Raw genomic sequence first — 25,541 nt, 5'->3', positions numbered from 1 at the left:
CGAGCTAAATGCGAGTTAATTAACCCTTTTACATGGCCAAACGAGGCCTTATTCAAGTAATGGTCAATTAATTTGGGTAATATAATTCTAATTTGGGATTAATTGTAATTTGAGTTTAATTAAGTCTATTTCTAGCCTAATTTATAAATATTGTGACGCCCTCACACTCGGGGTTAGGAAAGAGGACCCACAATACAACTTTACTATATAATAATAGCAGAAACAAAATATAATACTCCGAAACTAACAGGATCTAACAGGATAAAGTATACGACAAGTTTACAACTACCAACCTGAGTAATATTATTACAACCCAAAAATAATTTAAACCAAACTATCTGATTCCGACTTGGAATCGACTGATAACCCAAAGTATCTGATTCAGCTAATACACTTCCCACCAACTTATTGTCGCTTGCTCACACAACATCTACCTGCTCTGGCATCTGTAATCCTACAACATGATAGGGACTGCTAGGAATGCTCTTGCGAGTGGTGCGCCTAAGTCTGACCATCCTCTTGCTTAACTGCCATTGTAAGATCACGCAAATAAATGAGCTATAAGACTCAGAAAGTAACCATTAGACAATTCTAATATCGGAACAATAATGACATTCGCAATCTCAATAAACTAGGTGGCAGGGTTATAATATTTCTAGGAAAGGATTTCAGGATAAGGATTCAATGGGATTGGAGGATTAAGTGATGTTTATTCAGTTTCAAGATCAATCAATAGGGTTCTCAATAGATTCAACAATTCCAAGATGGTTTAATCAATAAACAACAATTTCAAATCATTATAGTCAAATACAAATCACAATTCAAAAGATAGTGTTTTCTGCACAATAAATCCCTTTTCATCAATATAAACAATTTAGAACCCTTGTTGGATTGGATTTATCCATTTTTTAATTACAATATGGGTGATCAGCCCGTACTAACCTTCATCTGGTCATTAAGGTACCTAAGGCAATTATTTCAGCCTATATATTAGACTATCCCCGCTAGCCTCTTATGTGATTGAACTAGTCCCACTAGCCTCTTACATCTTTATCCAATCTTTAGGAATTTATTAGAAAAACCTTTATATTGGAGAACACAGAAGTGTTAACTAAATTCTTTTTAACATTACCATCAATTGAAATCATTCAGACTCTTTCAAGCCGAAAATTATTGTTAGGATCAATTCAAGAATTCAAATGATAATAAACAATTAAAGCTAAGGAAACGTAAGTTGATGAAATGATTAATCACTAAGCATAGGTATTATCAATGTCATCCACAAGATGGTTCTCAGGAAACAATACAATAAAAAGCGTCGGGTTTACTGTTATAAGGATATGGGTAAACAAAGCATTAATAATAAGGATCTGGATAAACAAGGTATAAAAAACAAGGCTTAACCAAGTAATAATCAATATAAGGATCTGGATAACATGGTATTAACAACCAGGCTTATCAAAGCAATAAGGATCAAAGGTCTTTGTAGATCACAAGATATAATGAAAGTAGGCTAAGGTATTTGAAATGAAATAGGTCAACAACAAGGGTTATCAAATCAAGTTCAACAACTGTACCAATAAGATCATCTTATTTTATCAATGCATAACATATCGACTCTCTGTGATCGATTCACTTTTAAAGAGAAATTAAAGTTACTTGCCTCACAAGCTTTCCTGTTCAACCAAATATTGAGCTACTGCCACCTAGAGTCTCTTTCCCTTTCCTAGAACGAATGCCTCTGCTTTCTGAATCTACAATCACAAAATAATCCATAATTAGAACCTCATCAAAACTTGACGTTTCTCAGAACGTCTATCTTTCTACCCCAATCAATATATCTTATTCCCTATAATAACTTATATCATACTTAACAGATATCAAATATCAACCTTATATCCTTTATACCCTTGTTCAATCATTTACTTACAAACACGTAATCACGTATACACATAATCCGACACATTCATTTATATCCAAATCTGATTACAGCTTTATATTTATATTCCTTATACTTATATATATATCAACACACACACACATATATAGAGAAAGAGAGAAGTGATCAACTGGTAACTATTTTGTAGAGTAACTAAATATTAGCCAGTAGATTTATGTTAATTAGGGGTTTAGATCTTGACATGTACCTAACATCAAATATTGCATCTGCTTTAAAAAAACAGACTAACAGTGTTGCACAGTGTGAACAGCTTTTCCAATTTTTAATTTTTTTTGTTTTTCTTATTTTTTCTGGTTGAATTTAAATATTATGTAATTTTATAAATCATTTGTAAATATAATATTCTACATATTTTATGATTTTTTACATTGAGATTCTAATTTTTCATATTTATAAATATAATTTAAATTTTAGGCTAGTCAATCTAAGGAAAAAGAAATACTGGATATGAAAATAAAATTAAGAAAACAACACAAAATTATATTACATATAAATAAACCTGACATAAATAAAAAATACAAAAAACTAACATCCTGTGTACATAAAATTTATAGAACATAACATTAACAAAAACAATAGAAAACATTAAAGTTTACAAAACACTAAAAGTTCACAGAACATGTAAACTGTCACGGCCAATTAAATTTTTTATATGAAAAGAATACATTTTTAAATCATTAACCAAAGTTACGTTATAAAAAGAATGTAAAAAGGTATGACTAAAGGTTATGTTATAAACAAAGGTTAAAAAACACAAAACATGAAATTAAAAATTAATAAAACACGGTAAAAAAATAATAACCCAAGTTTCAGTAAAAATAATTACAGAACACATGATTTTAGTTTACAGAATACATGAAAATTATAAAAAATGATTGAGAACATGAAAAATATTAAAGAACTCATGGATAATTAGATGTTTTCTATAAAAATAGTTATAGAACACATAAAAATTACTGAAAATGAAAACAAGAAAAATAGACATTAAGTAAAAAATATATAGCATTAAGAAAAGAAAAAATATAAAATATATAAGAATTATAGAACACAATACAAAACATTAGTTGAAATTACATAACACCACAATTCACAATAAATAAAAGCACATAAAAGTAGTTACAAAATATGACTGCGGGTTACTACGATAAAAAAATAAAAGTACATAAAAAAATTACACAGTGTTAATAAAAAGAAGGGAATACTAATAAAAGACTTGTTGTGCATAAAACAAAAATTGATAAAAAAATATTGTGCACGGTACAAAATATTAAAGAAAAATAAAAAAAACTAAAAGAACGTGCAGATAAAAAAACTGAATCAATGTAACGACGTGATGTTAGAGTTAGAGTTACCTAGTTACTCAATAGATAGAGTTACCCAATGAATCCACCCCTATATATATATATATATATATATATATATATATATATATTGTTCTGAAAATAGGGCATGACGTATTCGCAACTACGCTTACCCTTATCACAACAATCAATCAAAATAATTAATCAAGTACACCTAATTTCTTTTTAGCACTTAACCCTTAACACGTATCGTGCACTAAACATTATACGATTAACAACTCGAATCAAAACTACAATACGGAATTGAATCCTTATTTCTTTTTAAAACCGAATACCAATCCTTGTGATCAACTCACATTAAACAAATATCACTTTGCATGCAAATCAAAATTAGCATATCCATCTCAAATATCACAAAATCACTTAAAACACTTAATCGTGCAATTCGACTTCTTAAAACTATACAAGCTAACATGCATGATCCATAACATGTGTAATCCTAACCATCCTTAAAACCATTCTTTTCATCATTTTTTATAAAAATTTGAACCATAAAGGCTCTTAATTCGAACAAAAATCACAATTCTGACATTTAAAAAGTTTCTTAGCTTCTACACAATCATCAATCAATCAATACAAGACTTATAAATATTAATTACCTTTAGAAATAATTATCTTACATTTTTTTATCAAAAATTCGAACCAAAACATGTTGGAAACTGAATGAAACTTAGAAAATCAACATGCATCCATTTTTAATAACATGCATAAAGATTTTAGTGACATGCAATAATATTTAGTCAACTAATCATATAATCAACTGCCAATAATCATTCTATTCAAACTTATAATCATAAACTTTGATTTAAAAACCAAAAATCCAATCAAGCACTAAACAAGTAACATGTATTATATAATTCATCTTCTTTACACTAAAGCAAATGGAAGATCAAGTTTAAACAAATCCACCGGTCCCTTTTGGTCATGGTCGGGGTGGTCGAATTTCAGGGTGCTCATGCAAGGGTCTTTCTTCAAATTTTGGACCTTTAAATCTTGTAATACTAATCTACTATACACCCTTATGAACATACATCAAGAAATTATATTTTTCTTGAATATACTCTAAGAGAGGGTTTTGTAAAAACTTACTCAAGAACTTAGATGAAAATTATGTAGGATAGAGGATTATAAATGGTTAATATTTATGGTAAAATCTTTGAAAACTAACTTAGATTTTGATCTCGCATGAGAGAGAGAGAGAGAGAGAGAGAAAAGAAGAATTCGAAAGAGAGAGTGGGGGAGAAAAGAGAGACAAGAGAGAAGAGAGAGAGTAAGCTGGGAAGGAAGGAGGATGGGGGGAGGGAGTATATATAGTGGAGTGGAGGGGCAACATGATAATTCACAATTGTTTTTCTCTTTTATTTTCTAGAAAATTCTAGAACATAAAGTAACAAATATAAAAACAGCTTTATAAATTATAAAAATTACACAACTTTTATTTTTAAAATAAATATCATGAATTTAGCCCTCTCCTCATATTTTTAAAATTATTTTTAAGTAAATAGATCATTTTCTATGAATTTTACAATTAACTCTCAGATAATAAAAATAACCTTTCGAAAATCATTTTAAAAATACCAGAATATCAAAATAAATTCAACCATCATTTTTATAAAGTCTCTAGGGCTATTTCAAAGATTATAAAATAAATTTCACACTTTGATCATACTCCAATAATTTTATAAAAATAAATAAAGATCAAATAATCCTTATTTTTATTCAATAAATCCTTTTGCGAATAATTAATTACTCGCGAATCTCAGAATCACACTCCTAACTCTAAAATATCATATATCACATAATAACATCATCCACATTTCATATTTGTACACCTCAACACATAATTTTCCTTTGTAAATGTTAATTACGTTTATAACAATTACCCGGTAATTCAAATAACAATATAACTTTCACATTTATGACTCCATACAACAGAAACACACAGAGGACTAGATATCTTTCATCTCCTAATATAATCCATGAATTATCTTATTTTTAATCCTTTTTTTTTCATTTAATACACCTTTCTTATAACGGGTCCCATTCTGTCTGATGGCTTGACAACAACTGATTAATTTATGTTTTCTTAAAACATAACTTATGCATTTTACTGACTCGTCAAACTGGATCGAGTCATTTTACGATCCCTTATACTTTTTTACAGAAACACACATAAGCCACAAAATTATATAACTTTATATTTTTAATCATAAATCCACACATAGATCACAAATCTATACTTTATCATATAGTTACATCGCGAAAATCTAAGTCGTTACAATCTACCCCCCTTGAAAGGATTCTGTCCTCAGAATCTAGCCTAAGCAAATAAATGGGGATATTTCTCACATATTTCTCTTTCTAATTTTCAAGTTGATTCTTCTACCTTAGGATTTTTCCATAAAACTCTAACTAATGGCACCACTTTATTTCTAAGCGCTTTTTCTTTCTGATCTAAAATTTGAACGGGTTGTTCCATATAAGAATTTTTTTGCTGAATTTCTACGGGTTCCAATTAGTACGTGACTGGAATCTGCATTATACTTCTTCAAAAGAAATGCGCAGACTTTCTCAGTCGATCAATGATCACCCAAATCGAGTTATGATTAGCCTTGGTCTTTGGTAATCCTACCTCAAAATCCATTACGATATGTTCTCACTTCCATTCAGATATGTCTAGTGGTTGAAGCAATCTGCTCGGTCATTGGTGTTCCTCCTTTACTTTTTGACATGTATATCACTTACTTATCCACTCTATAATTTGCTTTTTCATATTCAGCCACCAATAGTTCTCTTTCAAGTCCTTGTACATTTTCGTACTTCCAAGATGAATCGAAAACCTCGAGTTATGCGCTTCGCGTAAAATCTCGTGCTTTAGCTCTACAACATTTGGAATCCAAATACGTGAATTAAATCTGTATATTCCTTTATCATCCTTTTGAGTCTTAATTTCTTCTCCAGATAATTTATCTTTCTCATACTCTAACACTTATTCCTGACAACGTCGAATCTTTTCCAGACTGGATGAAATGCCATGATATAAATCATTTCATTCTCTATCTCCGGGATTTACATCTCTGTCTCCAACTTCATAATTTCTTTGATCAATTCTACAGATGAAGTTAACATATTAAATCTTTCCTTGCAGCTTAGCGCATCCACTATGATATTTGCTTTTCCAGGATGATAACTTATCGTGGAGTCATAATCCTTGATTAATTCCAACCATCTCCTTTGTCTCATATTCAACTCTTTCTGCGTAAAGATATATTTCAATCTCTTGTGGTCCGTATAAATTTCATATTTCTCTCCGTACAAATAGTGTCTCCAAATCTTAAGAGCAATCACAATCACTGTTAATTCCATTTTATGCGTAAGATATCTCTGCTCATGCGGCTTTAACTAACGTGATGCATACGCTATTACGTTTCCATGCTACATCAACACTCAACCTAAACCTTTATACGAAGCATCACTATATATCACAAACTCACCCTTCTCATCAAGTAAAACCAATACCTAACCTTTTCTTTAGCACTTGGAAGATTTCTTTACATTTATCTGTCCAAACAATTTTTTTTCATTTTTCTTCGTCAACTTAGTCAGTGAAACTGCAATCTTAAAAAAACCTTGAATGAATCGTCGAAAATATCCAGCTAGTCCCAAAAAGCTTCTCACTTATATTGGAGTCTTTGGCCTTTCCCTATTCATAACAACTTGAATCTTCGCAGGATCTACTTTGATACCTTCACTATTGGCTACGTGTCTAAGAAACTGAACTTCCTTTAACCAAAACTCACATTTAGAAAACTTTGCGTATAATTTCTATTTCCTCAAGATTTCCAAAGCAATTCTAAAATGTTCCATGTGCTCCGATTCTGACCTTGAGTAAATCAAGATATCGTCAATGAATACTATTATGAACTTGTACAAGTATTTCTTAAATACTCAATTCATAAGATCCATAAAAGCAGCTGGCGCATTTGTCAAGACAAACACCATTACCAAGAATTCATAGTGTCCATATCTCGTTTGAAATGTCATCTTGGGTTTATCTCATGCCTTAATCTTCAGCTGATGATATCCAGATCGTAAATCGATCTTCAAAAAACAAGTAACTCCTTTCAATTGATCAAATAAATCATCAATTCACGGGAGTGGGTACTTATTCTTGATAGTCAACTTATTGAGTTCGCGATAATGGATATATAATCTCATGCTTCCATCTTTCTTCTTTAGGAACAGCACTAGTGCATCCCACAGGGATACACTCGGTCGAATAACTCCTTTATCTAACAATTCTTGTAATTGCATCGCTAGTTCCTCATTTCAATGGGCGCCATTCGATAAGGGGCTTTCAAAACTGGTTCCGTTCCAGGAGCCAAATCAATTGTGAATTCGCTCTCTCGTTCTGAAGGTAGTCCATGTAATTTATCGGGAAAATCTTTAACCACAGGAATGTCCTCAATCCTAAGGGATTCCTTCTCTACATCCTTTACGTGAGCCAAATAAGCTTCGCATCCTTGTCGTAATAATCTTCTTGTCTGAGTTGTCGTGAGAAACTTTCTCTTTTGCTTTTCCCCCTTTAAATATCACCTTAGTTCCATCCTTGGACCTCAATTTCAAATTCTTACTTCTATATTTGATTTGCGCATCGTGGTTCACGAACCAATCCATTCCGAGTATGATGTGGAATTCTCGTAACTTAAATGGTATTAAGTCAGTAGTAAAGTACTGACCTTCTATAACAATATCACAATTTGGACAAACCTATCGACAATAACTCTTTCCTGAATTGCTACTTCGATAACCAAACTAGATTCTAAAGGGTATGCAACACACTTTAATCTATCAAAAAGATCTAGTAGCTCTAGAATCCATTAACACTTTAACTTCTACTGAATTTACAGCAAGCGTACCTGCTACCACATTCGCATCTTGCACGATATCTTTCATTGTCATATTAAATGTTCGTGCCCTTGGCTGAACTGATTGTGCTTATTGGGGTGGTGGTCCAGCAATTCTCAAGACATTTTCCTTCTGAACATGATCTTTACAATTCCTTGCCATATGGTCAGTTTTTCCGCATTTGAAGCATGTTATCTCGGATCTTCCCATAATATTTGAACATTTCGATGAGTAATGTCCTTTCTGGTAACACTTAAAACATGTCATATTAAGCTTGTTGTACCTTCCCGGGTGTCTCTTTCCACAAGTCTTGCATTCCAGGATTGAAGGTCTATTATCCCTTGTCAACCATCACTACAATAGATTATAACATAAAAGGGGAACCCGACATCTAACCAAGTATCCCAAGCCTACTAGCATTGAAAAGAAACAACAATAACTGCTATGGGCTCTACCAGATGTCCCGTCTAAATTCATAACCATAATTAAACATTACGATCCAGAACCTCTCTCAACACTGACATCAGCCACCGCATCAACTTATGAATTCCGCGGACCTCGGCATCAGCATCACTGCAAGAAGGACCCTCAACCAACCATCTACAGGAAAACTGTTCCACCATCTCAATACGAACATGCCACTCGAGCTCTAGTACCAACATCTGCAATCTAGACTTTCGGTTCAACCTATCTACCAAAGATCTCAATTCTGGTATAAGAGTAAACACAAAGTGACGGTCCCGAGCCAAATCATCACCAACATGGGCAGGCAAACATGCACTCTATCAGGAGCTGGGGAATCTGCCCTAACAACTGGGGACTCATGTATTGGAAATATGGAGTATACATGCATAGGGGTCACAGTATCTTCAGATGGATCCTCCTCGGTATCGGAACTAATATACTGGGCTCTACAGATCCCGGTAACAAACTATCCTCAGAATCGGCATCACTACCACTATCAGCACTATCAGGATCCTGAGATAAAATATAAAACGGTAACTAAGAAATAGTGGGGTTAAATCAAACCCCCAACTAACTCAATACCCTAACTCTAACTACTTTCTCAACTATATACTTACTTAGACTATACCTAATAGTCTAACTCAACTCTATATGAGTTGAACACTCTCGTAATATTTAATTACCCTTATTACCCTTTTATCCTAACTTGTCTCAGGGACTAAATCCTATAGCTCTGATACCAACTTATGACGCCCTCAAACTCGGGGTTAGGAAAGAGGACCCACAATATTATTTTACTAATATAATAATAGCAGAAAAAAATATAATACCCTAAAACTAACAGGATCTAACATGACAAAATATGAGAAAAGTTTACAACTACCAACCAGAGTAATATTATTACAACCCAAAAATATAATTTAAACCAAATTATCTGATTTCGACTTGGAATTGACAAATAACCCAGAGTACCTGATTCAGCTAATACACTTCCCACCAATTTATTGTCGCATTCTCACATATCATCTACCTGCTCTGGCATCTAGAATCCCACAACACGATAGGGACCACTAGGAACGCTCTTGTGAGTGGTGTGCCTAAGTCTGACAATCCTCTTGCTTAACTGTCATTGTTAGATCACGCAAATAAATGAGCTAAAAGGCTCAGCAAGTAAGCATCAGACAGTTCTAATATCAAAACAATAATGACAGTCACAATCTCAATAAACTATGTGGAAGGGTTAAATATCTCTAGGATAGGATTTCAGGATAAGGATTCAATGGGATTTGAGGTTCAAGTGATGTTTATTCAGTTTCAGGATCAATCAATAGGGTTCTCAATAGATTCAACAATTTCAAGATGGTTTAATCAATAAACAAAAGTTTCGAATCATTATAGTCAAATTCAAATCACAATTCAAAGATAGTGTTTTCTGCATAATTAAATGTTTTTCATTATTTTAAATAATTTAGAACCCTTTTTGGACTGGATTTATCCATATTTTAATTATAATACAGATGATCAACCCGCACTGATCTCCATCTGGTTATTAAGGTACCTAAGATAGTTATTTTAGCCTATATATTGGACTAGCCCCGCTAGCCTCTTATGTGATTGGACTAGTCCCACTAGCCTCTTACATCTCTATCCAATATTTAGGAATTCATTAGAAAATCTTTATATTGGAGAACACAGAAGTGTTGACTAAATTCTTTTTAACATTACCAGCAATTTAAATTATTCGGACTCTTTCAAGTCAAAAATCATTCTTAGGTTCAATTCAAGAATTCAAAGGAGAATAAACAAATAAAGCTAAGGAAATGTAAGTTGAGAATGTGAACGCCCTCAATCTCGGGGTTAGAAAATGAGGACCCACACACCATTAAACTATCAATAAATTAACATAAACCCCGATTAACTACTAACATGATCCAAACAGAATTAAGTATGAGACAAAACAAAACTATCAACCAACATATTATTATTACAACCCAAAATAATATTTAATTTACACAATCGATTCAGACTTGGAACCGACAGATAACCCATTGTATCTTTACAAACTTTCCAACTAAGCGCTTGCTCACACAACCTGTACTACCTACTCTGGCATTTGGAAGCCTACGATACGGTAGGGGACACCAGGTACGCTCTTATGAGCAGTGCGCCTAAGTCTGGCCATCTTCTCGCTTAACTGCCATGGTTAGAACAAAGCAAAATATATGAGCATAAAAAGCTCAGCATGTAACTATATGACAATTCTATAATGCAACAATAACAAATATCCAAATCACTTTTAAGGCATTCTATTTTAAATCTGTAGGTGGCAGATTTCTGTCTTTGGGCTATGAAAGGGTTATGAAGAAAGATTTGGGCTTTCAGGAATCAAGGCTTAAGATAGGGTGAAAGCCGACGTTCATCACAAATCATTAACAAGATCTCAAGGATCTTTCAAGTGGAAAGAAAGAATCTATTCAACTCTGGGAATCAATTATATGATTGATAACTATATCAGAATAAGAATCAAGGTTCTCAAAGCTGTATGCTAAACAATAACACAATCAACTCTTCTCAAATCATTTTAAATCATTTCATTTACAAAGAAGTAATTGCTAAGGCAATGTCTTCAATATCTTTTTCTAAAGTGATAGGGAACCCTCGATTGGACTACTTTAACATTCATAAATAATGATACGGGTGATCATCCCGTACCGACCTCCATCTGGCCGTTAAGGTACCTATGACATAATTTCAGCCTTAAACTGGACTAGCCCGCTAGTCTCTTATATGACTTTATATTACTGGACTAGTCTCACCAGTCTCTTACGTCTCAATCCAATCCATCAGGAATTCATTTGGAAAACCTTATGTTGGAAAATAAAGGTTTTACTAAGTTCATTTTATCATTACCAAGAATATGAAATCATTCGGACTCTTTCAAGTCAAAACTCATTTTAAGTTCAATTTCAAGAATTCAAAGGAATTGAATGAATCAAAAGTAATCAAAGATCAATACTATGGTCGAGAACAAATGATAAACAAGGTCTACAAGTTAGGGAACCGAAAACAGTTTCAAGGATCAATACAGGTTAAGGTAAACAAATAAATGAAGGATTTGGGTTTCTCGAAATATTATGCAAGGGAGTTCATAAAGGTTCTTATAGGGTTTACGAGAATTTAGGGTATACAAAGGATTCAATAGGTAATCAAGATATAAATCAGCAGGGTTACTATAAGGGTTTGAAAAATAATTATATCAAGTTGCTACACGAACAATATCAAGGTGTTTCAAGGGATTAATGATAGATATAACACAAGTATTAACGTCCGGGTTCAAGAATCAATATCAGGTTATCACAAGGGACAATAACAGGGCTTCTCAAGAATCAATAACAGGTTCACAAGGAACAATAACAGGGTATCTCAAAATCAATAACAGGTATATCATAATTGCAATAAAAAGCCTCGAGTTAATCATGGCATCATCAATATCCTCTCTATAATCAAATTATACGAGTAGGCAAATTTACTCTCCTGGATCTGCTTTCCTATTTTACGGGGTTTGAGCTACTGCCACCAAGAATACCTTTGCCTTCCCTAGCCTGAATGCCTTCACGATCCGAATCTACAATCCGAAATCAAACCCTAATTAGACTCCCACTCGATGTTCCCGGAACATTTAATAATTACCCCAATTCGATCTAACGCTTAACTTATATATACGAGTATAATACCGAATACTCACATAGCACTTAATAGTGTACACTTATATACTCTAGCAAATAATCATATTTCGTATGACTCGATAACTAACTCACTCAATCCTTTCCTTTTTATCCAAAAATTCGAACCAAAGCAAATGAACCACATCAAATAGATCAACATGCAATCTTATATCTTGACATGCATTCATTTAACTAGACTCTAGAATCAAATCAACCAAATAACTTGAAGCAATCCCTTTTAAAACTATAAACCATACGGCTTTTCAACAAAAGACAATTCAAAGAATCAAATAATGACATGCAAGTACAAGGATCACTTATAACTTTAATTTAATCCAAAACTCACCCCTTTAAATCATTTTTCAAAGAAAACGAAACACAAATTAAGTTCTCAAGCCAAAATTCTTTGTAGCCTTAGATCAAAATTAGACCCCCTTTTTAAATTACAAAAATTTGAACTCCAATCATCAAACAAAATCAACAAAATTGCATGCAACCATTTAAACTCACATTCAAACTACCAATCATCAATTAACCTTTAAAAATCATTTTTCCCACACTATTTTATCAAAATTCGAACCTAACAAGTGTTAAAAGTCGAATGAAGCTTGAAAATTAGCATGCAATGATTTTTAGTAACATGCATAGAGATTTTGATGACATGCATCCACTTTTATCCAACTAAACACACAATCAACCACCAATAATCCTTGTACTCAACCTTTTAACCATAAAAACTTGATTTTGATCAAAAACTCAAGTAAACATCAAACAACTAACATGCAATCTATACTACATCAAATATAAGGTAAATCACTTTGAAAATCACACAATCTAGAACTTTATTCTCTCCTATATGAAAATGTTCCAAGAAATTGTGTTTTACTTGGACATAATCAAAGAGATGGTGCTACAAAACTTGCTTAAAAACTTACATGCAAAGAGGAATAAGATAGAGAATTAGAAAATATGATGATCAATGGTGAAATCCTTGATTTCTAGCTAGTATTTGCTATTGCATGTTGGAGAGAGAGAGAGAGAGAGAGAGAGAGAGAGGAGAGAGGAGAGAGAGAGAGAGAGTGTGTATTCGGGAGAGAGAGAGCCGAGAGGGAGAAGAAAGAAAAGAGAGAAACGAGAGAGAAGAGAGAGAAGGAAAAGATGAAAGAAAGAAAGAAAGAGTGGCTGGGTGGAGAGAAGCAAAAGAGGGAGGGGTGGGTTTTTATAGCCAAAATGGCAGAAGCGTTTTGGTCTTTTAGCCAACCCACTCTAGAATCTTCTTTTTATTTAACTTCAAAACGAATTTAATTAATACGCAACCCTCTCAGAAAAGATGAAAATGTCACGAATAAAAATTTTAGAATATAGATCTCGAAATTAGATTTCTAGACATATTTTAAAAATAATTTTTGAGCGTACAATTTATTTTCTATGAATTTTACAAGATTGCACTCAAAATAGAAGTTATAACTCGATAAAATCATTTTAAAATACACCGATCACCAAATAATTTCATCTATCATTTTTAGAAAGTCTCTAGGACTATTTCGAAGATAACAAGATAAATTTCACGCCTTGACCATACTCGAATAATTTTATAAAAATATATAAAGGTCCAATAAACCTTATTTTAAATCAAATAAATCCCTTAAAATCATTTAAAAATAACTAGAGCACATAATCAAGCATATTTTCAAGAAATAACACGTATTCACATATCATGACTCATATCGTAACACATTCGATCATAAGAATTCCCATTTTTAATTGATAACCACTTTTCACGTAACAGGTCGTGTCCTGTCTGACGGCCCGACGCTGAGCGTTTTCAATTACGCTTCTCAATCATTCTCTTTATATCAACTGACACACCACTGGAATATAATACTCACTTAAACATTCCTATTTACACAATAACACTTATTTCACATTTAAATACCTTAATCTCTTTTTAAGACAGGTTTCGTTCAACATGACGGCCCGACAACACAACTTATACCATAAGCTGACTCATCAAACTGGAATGGGTCATTTCATGTTCCCAGTTACTAATATACAATAAAGACAATTAACCAACAAAATTATTTAACTCCTTTATTTAATCACATAATTTATAATTACACCACACAATTATACTTTATTCACTTAATCACGTCGCGAAATTCCCAGTCGCTACAATCTACTCCCCTTAAAAGGATTTTATCCCCAGAATCTAGTCTAAGTAAATAGATGGGATACTTTTCTTGCATTTCACTCTCTAATTCCCAAGTTGACTCTTCTATTTTAAGATTTCTCTACAATACTCTAACTAGAGGTACAACTTTTTTCTGAGCGTCTTCTCTTTTCGATCTAAGATTCGCACTGCTTGTTCCACGTATGACAGATCTTGTTGTATTTCTACTGGTTCAAATTTAATCACATGGCTTGCATCAACATTATATTTCTTAGAAACGTGAAACCGTTATGAAGATGTTGCATCTGCGGAGGTAATGCTAACTCATAAGCCACTTTCCCGACTTGTTTAAGTACTTCGAATGGTCCAATATACATGGGACTCAACTTTCCTTTCTTCCAGAATCTGGATAAACCTTTCCTCGGAGATATCTTTAACAACACTTTATCTTCAGGCTCGAATTACAAATCAATCTGATCTTGATCCGCTTACATCTTTTGTCGATCTTGAGCAGCAATCAACCTCTTACGAATCACTTCCACTTTCTCTTTCATTTGTTGAACTAGCTCTGGGCCAATTAGTTTGCGCTCACGAACCTCGTCCCAATATGTAGGGGATCTACACTTTCTTCTATACAACGCTTCATAAGGCGGCATGCCAATACTCGCGTGATAAATGTTGTTGTAGGAAAACTCAATCAATGGCAAATGATCGACCCAATTTCCTTTGAAATCCAATGTACTGGTTCACAACATATCCTCGTTGTGCTCATTTTCAATTTAGTCCCCAAATGATCATGAAATTATCGCCAAAATCTCGAGTTAAATCTCGGATCTCTATCGGACACAATAGATACTGGAACTCCGTGACACATCAAGATCTCGTCCAAATATATTTTGACCAACTTTTTCAATAAAAATCTTCCGTTGATTGGCAAGAAATATGCTGATTTTGTTAGTCGATCGACTATCACCCAAATCGCATCATGATTAGACTTGGTCTTTGGCAATCCTACCACGAAATCCATCGCGATATGTTCCCATTTCCATTCAGGTATGTCTAGTGGTTGAAGCAATCCACTCGGTCGCTAATGTTCCGCTTTTACTATTTGATATGTATAGCATTTACTTATCCATTCCGTGATTTCCTTTTTCATGTTTGGCCACCAATAACTCTGTTTTAAGTCCTTGTACATTTTCGTAGTTACAGGGTGAATTGAAAATCTTGAGTTATGCGCTTCGTGCAAAATCTCATGCTTTAGCTCCACAATATTAGGTATCCAAATGCGTGAGTTGATGTGATATATTCCCTTTTCATCCTTTTGAGCTTTAACTTCCTCTCCTGACAACTTATATTTCTCACAGTTCATTACTTGTTCATGACAACATCGAATCTTTTCCAAAAATTTTGGTTGAAATGACATTGCATACATGGCTCCTTTTCCTAACTCTGGAATCTGCACTTCTATTTCCAACTTTTCAAAATCCTTGATCAATTCCTTTGATGAAGTTAACATATTCAATCTTTCTTTGCGGCTTAATACATCTGCTGCCATATTCGCTTTTCCGGGGGTGATAACTTTGTTAGGTCGCACAACACTGTAGAAGGGGGTTGAATACAGTGTTTATACAATCAAATCGATTTAGCACAAGTATGTAACAAAGATCAAGTATATTCAATAAACTTTGTTACAATATGAACTGCTGTTCTCTCTCAGTGATGAACAAATATCACTAAGAGCTGCTAGGTTACAATGTATAATCTTCTTGATAATGATAACACTTATAGTGTAAACCCTAAGTCCATGTTTATATAGTACACAGTTACAAGATATATTCTAATTGATATGGAATATAATTCAGTCTCCTAAAATATATTAATCAGATATCTTATACAAGTCTTCTAGTCCTCTAACTCTTTCTATGCATATATTCTTTTGTTTTAGTTTCGATCTTCTCCTATAAATCAGCTTCATTCCTTAACTGAAAGTCTTCCCGCACTTAAGTTCTGATATAACCTTAAGTTCTGATATTAAGTTCTGACTTCCAGTAAGTCCTGATTTCAGTAAGTCCTGATTTGTCTATTGTTAAGTTCTAAAACTAAACACAAATCATATTAGACATGACATCTCAAATATATCTAACAATCCCCTCAACTTGTAAATTATGCAAAATATACAAGTTAATAGATTTGATGATGTCAAAAATATTTTTAAGTACAAATGCAATAAGAGTTTCACTAGATAACTAACTATAGCTTATAGTCATTCTAGCTTTTACCAATCTCACTGAGTCAATCTGAATCCAAAGTGATTCTTGACAAAGTTTGATATCATCTTTTCTTCTTTAATCCTCAGGACTTGAGATAGTGTGGTCTTGACTTGCTTCATCTCTTCATTCTGACTTCCAATCTGGTAGATTGCAGTCCTTAGTGCAGATATATGGTTTCTTTCTAAACCATCATCTAGTCTTATTACCCTTGGATGAGAAGAATCTTCATTGTAGCATAGACATTTCTCTTTCAATATCACTTCAAGCTTAGCAGAATCCTTCTTCATTGGAATCTCACTTCCATCATCTTCAACAATATTAGGAATGAATTCTGTAACCCTTGAACCAGAAATTCTAGCTTTATCTTTTATGGTCTTCATTATAAATTCTGACCATCTCCTGGTAATATCAGACTTTACCTCTAAAAGGTAATGAAAGAATTGAAGTTCTTTCAAAGATTTGTTTAGCACATCTGATTCTGACATCTGATATGTCCTTCCATCTTCAAGAAATAGAATCAGATTTTCCTTGACATTGTGCTTGTCATGAGCATCCAGTACCACTTGAACAGAGATAACCTTACCAAGGTGTTTCTGTGTAACATCTTCAAGAGGTTTGTCAGTTAATAGAAATGGATCTCTAGTAGCAACTTCAACTCCTGTCTTGATCTTTGCTTCATTAGAAACTAGTCCAGCCCTTTCTCTTGGTTCTCTAGCATTTAACCCAATAGTCATAAAATCAGACAGTAATTGGCTTTTCTTTGGATCTGATGGTTTGATATTTTTCCACAGAAGTTTCTTTTTGTCAGCTACTTTCATCTTGTCTAAATCAACTTGAGCCATGTCAGTGGTTGATGTCTTGATGACTTTGTCAGAACTTGCTGTTTCTGTTGTAGCTTGCATTTCTTCACTCTGAACAACTTGAGCCTTGTCAGAGGTTGTGTTTGATTCTTCAAAAATCTTCCTTCTTTCCAGAGTTTCAACATCTTCATCTTCAGCAAGAGTATCATCAGTAACTTGAACCATTTTGCACACTGGTTTCATCAGGATTTGAGGAATTTTCATCTCCAGCGGCTTGGTTGGTTCATCAATTTTCCCTTCCCTTTGTCTTTGGGATCAATCTCAATATGTGATCTTGTTTTGGGCTTTGATGCCTCAGTATTTGACTTCTCCTTGATCACAATGCCTTATATCTTAGGCCTTGGAGGTTTCTTTGCAACAGAAGCTTTTGGCTTTAGATTTGTCTTTTCAGCTTTAAATCTAGCTTTTTCCTTCTTGAGATTTTCTAAATCCATTCTAAGATTATGCTTCAGAAATAATCTTCTAGCAATTTCCTCATCAAGTGTCTGAATTTTGGGATCCTTGTAGTAGACTGTAGTCTGCTTCCCCTTTAGCTTTAGAGTTTGTATGAACTTTTGAGAATCTTGACTTCCACCTTGTATCAGAACATCAGGCTTTGTCATTAGACTTTGCTCATCAGAACTTGATATCAGATTTTGATTATCAGCACTTGCTATCAGATTTTGAGTTTGAGCAGCTTCAGAACTTGTCCTCTTTTGAGTAGAAGATTTCCTTGCATCAGTATTTAGTTTCCTTGAAGAAAACTTGTTGTTGTGCTCTTTACCTTGAACTTGACCTCTACCCTTGCTAGGGTTTTCCTGGTCATCAGCTTCATCATCTTTCTTCTTCAGTACTCGATCATTAGAGCATTTGGACTTAACTATCTTCTCCCCCTTTTCGGCATCATCAGGTAATAAGAGAGAGAGAAGAAGTTCAACTGAAGATTGGATTTCATCCAATTGAGCTTTTTGAGAAGCTTGATTTTGTAGGACCTCAGTAATCTGGGTGTGTTGCTTCTCTTGCATCTTCTCAACGGCTTTAATTTTTTCAGAAATAGGTCTGATAAACCTCTTTTTATCAAGCTTGGTCTCCATATCTATCTTTTCATCTTTTTCAAGAAGCTTGTCAACCTTTTCTTGAGTAGCAGAGTGTAGACCTTGAAGATTTTTGGTAGACAGAGCTGTGACTTTGAGTTGTGTCTTGAAATTAGAATTTATGAGCAACTCATCAGCTTTTCTAATATGGTATTTCAGTACTTTGGAGCTTGGAATGAAATTAGTTTCATTCCACTTCTTGGTCCACTCCACACCTCCGTGAGTATCTTCCCAAGGAATAGAAGCAGCTTGCTCAACAAACTTCTCAATAAGTGCCTCCTTTCCTAGAATGGGAGCTGGAGTATCAACAGAAACACTGTCTCTAGTACAGGAAGAAGACTCATCATTCTCTGATAAGACAAGTGTATGTGAGGCAATGGGAGATTCTGGAACTACCTCATCTAAATTCTGATCTTCAGGTTCCTGATCAAGAATTGGTGTGGATGGTATCTCAGCATTTAAGATTGGAGAATGAGTTGGAGATGTTTGAGCTGCCGTAGGAGCTTCCAGATAAAGAACAGTAGGAATATTCATATTGTGAATATCTATTTCAAAACTTGTTGCTTGTTCTTCAACATCATCTGTTGCTTTTATTGGAGAGATAAGAGGGGTGGGCACTGTATCAGGAACAGTGTCTTTTGTTTCTGGAAGGGATTCAATGATAATTGGCTCTTTTGAGATCAGAGATTCCTGATCCCCTTCCTCAGCTTCTTCAATATCTTCTGATGGAGGCTTAGCCAAATGCCTCCTAGCCCTCATTTTCTTCAATCTCCTTGATAGTGAAGGAGTTGCCTGAGCATCAGAACTAGCAGTTCTCTTTCTTTATAAATTACCTGAACCCTCAGCTTCAACATTTATCTGGTGGGTTGACCCTTCAGCTTTTGTTTTTTTTTCTGAAAACCACAGTTTCAGCTTCAACAGTCACATGTTCTGATGCATGAACATGTGCTTCCTCTTCACTATCAGATTCATCCCTGAGAATCATCTTCCTTCTCTTTGATAGAGGTTGAGGAACAGACTTTGCCCTCTTAGAAGGTTTGGATCTTGATGCTTTAGCAGATGGTTGTTGTTGTGAAGATTGAGTTGATGGTTGGAAGTAAGTTCTGATGGTAGGTTGAGTTGGTTGAGGTTGAGAGGTGGTTGGTTGTGTAGTTGTTGGAGGTGCTGATGGAGGTTGGGTTGGTTGGACATCAGGATATAAGGCAGTATAGGTGGCTGGATCAGAATTTACCAAGACTTATTTGACTTGTTTTAAATGGTTCAATTAACTCACTTGCTAGTTGGGGTGCATCAGAGCAACAAAAACTATAAACAAATTGACAGAATCTAGAAAAGTAAACTGTATTTCTATCTTCTGTCGTCCTATCCCCAATAAATCCTAAAATAGCACTTGCATAATCAAAATGAGTTTGATTAATGAGAGCATACCCGATTTGTTAACTGAGAATTGGGATTACATCAAAATTAGAACATTTGTTGGCAAAGGCCTTTGTGATGCAGTCAAAGAAGAAACTCCATTCCCTCCTTATGTGAGGTCTCTTCAATTGATCCAGCTTTGCCAAAGTCTTTTCATACCCCATATTGGCCATCATCCATAAAGAGCTGGCTCCTCAACTGTTGAACTGTAGACACAGTTTTTTGGAAAATGTACAGCCTGTCGAACTGTAGCCAAAGTCACTACATGCTCATCCTCCCCTGTTGAAAAGATAATACTTGGGGACCCATGAGCACCACCATCATCATATATGCCACTTCTCCAAAACTCCAGCACTTGAGTTCTAGAGATTGCTTCTGGTTGGGTCAAAGCATACCCAATCTCAGAGTTAGCAAGGAAGTCCTGAATGAAGTGAAGTTCTGATGGAGCTTCACCCTTGCTAAGAATAGCCAAGTAGTTGTTGGGAACAAACTTAGCTCCATTGAAAACAATGTCTTTTGGCGCCATTTCTGTGAAAATCAAATGACAAAAAGAGTGTTTTCAAGGTGTTTGATAAAATGCATGTATGAAAAATAGCTTCAGAGAATATTAGTGGGTGAGAGAAAATAAGAGAGATGAGAGAATAAGAAAAGTAGGTAAAAGATTAGAAAATCTTTTAACTCTCTTATTTATACAGCCCATGTGATAACAACTATATTTTTGAAGAATGGAAGACAATTTACACCTGGCAACATGTGAACAGTCAATTAAAAGTTAAATCAGGAGTTAATGGGCACGAGATCTAAGCAGTAATTAATGTGCACATGCAGTTTTTCAAGATAAACACGTTTCCCACTTAACCAAATGATTATGACTGTTTTTATCTCACTTAAATATATTCTGATAAAATATGACCATTTCAGTATTTACCACAAATAAGTAAAGTAAATAAATAATGCCACGTAAGCATCAGAGTTTCCATCAGGATTTTCATCAGATCTTGACTAACATCATAATTTAACGGTCATCAGAACATGGCTTCTGTACTCAAAAAGTGAATGTTTGTTACTGTGATTCTTAATATAAATACTGAATTGTTTCTTCAGAGTTTAATCATCAGAACTACAATCCGAACTTGTCCTCAGAATTTATGCATATGACACTTAAATGTTTATCTGAAACAACTTAATCAGCACAGTAATTTTCATCATTCATATGGAGTGATAGTGTGTGCATTAGCAGAATATCAGATAAAGATTAAAGTCTGATAAACTTTAGTATATCTTAGAAATAAGGCATAACTAAAAAAAGTGCTTAAAATTTGTCATTAATAATGAAGTCTACTATATGATAAATTTGTGCATAAGTCCACCTCAACTGTTTGTGCTCATTTTATGCATCTTTTAGAATTCTTTTTCACAGTGGCTTCTCAGTGTAAATGAGTCACAACTGCTATCAGAATTTATGTTATTATCAGAGTATTTCTCCAGTAATCAGAGAATGTGAAAAGTCACCAAGAAAGATTTATTTGCTTTTCTAATGCATATAATTTAATACCAGTAATGCATTTGGATCTTCCCTTCCACATATTTACTCTAGATCTCAAAGGAGTACCTGACTTTAATTTTCTTTTCTTTTCTTTTCTTCAGATAAGTGAGGCTTATCAAGCATGTGGTTCATCCTTAAGATTTATTGACATCAGAATTTGACAGATAAAAAGCAAGAATCTAGTTTGTGACTTAGTAATAAGATACACACAGTAAATTTGACTAAGCGCAAAATCAGAATTTGCTCGTGTTAATGAATTTCCACATAAACAACTAATTAAAACATGGGATTTCTAGTATGTTAAAGACTATTAGGTCAGCATCTAGCACAGTAATCCTCATTGGATTGAATAGTCACTGAACATTCAAATCACTATCAGAGTATATAGATCCATATCAGATAACAATCAGCATTTAATATATTACAATTTAAGCACAGATTACATGAAGGTAAGACAATCTGTAAACACTGATCATAAAGTCTGATGCATGAGAACAAAAACTAAGCAGATTTAGAGAAATAACCTGAAACCATTCCAAGTTCATTTACCAGTCTTGTAAAAGTAGCTTCACATAGTGGTTTTGTGAAGATATTTGCTAGTTGTTGATCTGTTGGAACAAAATGTAATTCCGCTGTACCTTTCATCACATGTTCCCTTATGAAATGGTACCTAATGCTGATGTGCTTTGTCATTGAGTGTTGTACTAGATTACCTGTCATAGCAATAGCACTTTGATTATCACAGTAAATAGGTATTTTAGAAAATTCTAACCCATAGTCCAGTAACTGATTCTTCATCCAAAGAATATGTACACAACAGCTTCCTGCATCAATATATTTTCCTTCTGTAGTTGATGTGGAAATTGATTTCTGTTTCTTGCTAAACCAAGAAACCAATCTGCCTCCAAGAAATTGGCAGCTTCCACTAGTGCTTTTCCTGTCTATTTTGCATCCTGTAAAATCTGCATCTGAGTAACCTATTAGCTTAAAGTCTGATTCTCTAGGATACCACAATCCTAGATCAGCTATACCCTTGAGGTACTTGAGAATTCTTTTCACAAGTATAAGATGAGTTTCTCTTGGATCAGCCTGAAAACTTGCACAAAAACATGTATCATACATGATATCAGGTCTACTTGCAGTTAAATAGAGTAAAGAGCCGATCATACCTCTGTAGTTAGTAATATCTACTGATGAACCAGTATCTTTATCTAACTTGGTTGCAGTGGCCATGGAAGTGGATGTAGTTGAACAATCTTGCATTCCAAATTTCTTCAGTAAATTTCTGGTGTACTTGGATTGATTGATAAAAGTACCTTCTTCATTTTGCTTGACTTGAAGTCCCAGAAAATAGCTAAGTTCTCCCATCATACACATTTGATATCTTGACTGCCTTAACTTGGCAAACCTTTCACATAGTTTGGCATTTGTAGAACCAAATATGATATCCATAACATATATATGTACCAAAAGTAAGTCCTTTCCATGGTTGAGGTAGAACAGTGTTTTATCAATTATACCTCTGTCAAAATAAGTCATTTCTAGAAGGAATTGAGTTAAAGTCTCATACCATGCTCTTGGAGTTTGCTTAAGGCCATAAAGTGCTTTATCAAGCCTATAGACATGATTTGGAAATTTTTAATCTACAAAGCCTGGAGGTTGTTCAACATATACCTCTTCTTCCAATTCTCCATTGCGAAAAGCACTTTTCACATCCATTTGAAAGACTTTAAACTTTTTGTGAGCAGCATAAGCCAGAAAGATTCTTATGGCTTCCAATCTAGCAACTGGTGCAAATGTTTCATCATAATCAATACCCATTTTGTAATTATGCCATCACTGTTAGTTTTATTTCTGAACACCCATTTTGTGCCAATAATTGATCTGTTCTTTGGTCTTGGCACTAGGGTCCATACTTTATTTCTTTCAAATTTATTTAACTCTTTCTGCATTGCTTGCACCCAATCAGCATCTTGAAGAGCTTCTTCCACTTTCTTTGGTTCAGTCTGAGATAGAAAAGAATGATAGAGACATTCATTTGATGTTACATTTCTAGTTCTAACACCTGCTTCAAGATATCCAATTATTAAGTTAGGTATATGTGACTTAGTCCACTTCCTTGTAGATGGAAGTTGTTTTCTAGAACTGGATACTCCCCCATGATCCATGCTGTCTCCATCAGCATTTTTAATTGCTCCCCCTGTTGTTAAGCTTTCTGAGACTTCAGAATTTGAGTTGGAACCTTCAGGATTTGAAGAATCAGAGTTTTCAGAATTATCAGAATTTGTCTCATCAGAACTTGATGAATCAGAACTTGAAGAACCAGTGACAGGTTCTGATGCTTCTTGAGAGTCTTGAGTTATGGTAGAATCTTCAGCTTGCTCCCCCTGGATAGGTGCATTTTTCCTTGGAGTAGTTGCCACAGTTTCAATGACATCAGAACTTAACCCGTTAGAACTTATAGGATCAGGATTTAGGTCATCAGAATTTACAGAATCAGAATTTAAATCTTCATTTTCAAATCTCAGCTGATCATGATCATTGAAATCTTCAAGTCCAGTAATCTTCTTATCATCAAAAGATACATTGATAGATTCCATGACAACCTTTGTTCTTAAATTGTAGACTCTGAAGGCTTTTGTGGAAAGTGGATATCCAACGAAAATTCCTTCATCAGCTTTTAAATCAAATTTTGACAACTATTCAGGATGAGTCTTAGGAACAAAACACTTACATCCAAATACATGAAAGTATTTCAGATTTGGCTTCTTTTTCTTCACCATCTCGTATGGTGTTTTTCCATGCTTGTTTATTAGTGTAGCATTCTGTGTAAAACAAGCAGTCTGCACAGCTTCAGCCCAAAAGTAGGTTGGCAGCTTTGCTTCATCAAGCATAGTTCGTGCAGCTTCAATGAGAGTCATGTTCTTTCTTTCTACAACTCCATTTTGTTGTGGAGTTCCAGGTGCAGAAATTTCCTGTTTGATTCCATGCTCTTTGCATAACTCTTCCATGATTGAATTCTTAAACTCAATGCCATTATCACTTCTTATTATTTTAACAGAATCTTTGACCAATTTATCCAGCTGTTTGACATGATCAGTTAGAGTGGATGCAGTTTCATTCTTCTTGTGCAAGAAATACACCCAAGTGTATCTTGTGAACTCATCCACTATAACCATAACATATTTCTTCTTTGCAATAGACATGACATTGACTGGACCAAATAGATCAACATGCAGTAGGTGATAAGGCTCAAGAATTGAAGATTCAATTTTGCTCTTGAATGAAGATTTTCTTTATTTTACCTTTTGACATGAATCACAAAGGCCATCAGGAGCAAATACTAATTTTGGCAGTCCTCTCACAAGATCTTTCTTTACTAGCTCATTTATGTTGTTGAAATTTAAATGAGAGAGTCGTTTGTGCCAATTCCAGCTTTCTTCAATTGATGCTCTACTCAACAGGCAGATTGCAGAACCATCAGAACTTGTTGAAAGTCTGGCTTCATAAATGTTACCATGCCTGTAACCTTTCAGAACCACTTTGCTTATAGAATTGCTTACAACTTCACAGTGTTCTTCAGAGAAATCCACATGATAACCTCTGTCACAGATTTAACTCACACTTAGCAGATTGTGTTTAAGTCCTGAGACAAGAGCTACTGTTTCAATGATGACATTACCAAGATTGATATTGCCATATCCCAGAGTTTTTCCCATATTTCCATCTCCATAAGAAACTCCTGGGCCAGCTTTCTCCACAAAGTCTGATAACAGGGCTTTATTTC

The 25,541-nt window shown here is 34.2% G+C and overlaps 1 protein-coding gene across 1 annotated transcript in view; it reads right to left on the bottom strand.

Annotated features, from left to right (window-relative positions):
- The window catches only part of LOC141706930 (glycosyltransferase BC10-like), a 99,325-nt gene that overhangs the window by 1,264 nt on the left and 72,520 nt on the right, over window positions 1-25,541 (bottom strand). The window contains exon 2 of the mRNA XM_074509829.1: window positions 435-527. Within this exon, the coding sequence (XP_074365930.1) occupies window positions 435-527 (93 nt within the window). The remainder of the gene's footprint in view (window positions 1-434; window positions 528-25,541) is intronic.

The sequence above is a fragment of the Apium graveolens genome, chromosome 1 (genome assembly GCF_009905375.1).
Source record: "Apium graveolens cultivar Ventura chromosome 1, ASM990537v1, whole genome shotgun sequence".
Classification (NCBI taxonomy): Eukaryota; Viridiplantae; Streptophyta; class Magnoliopsida; order Apiales; family Apiaceae; genus Apium; species Apium graveolens.
This window is presented reverse-complemented; position numbering and strand designations above follow the sequence as displayed.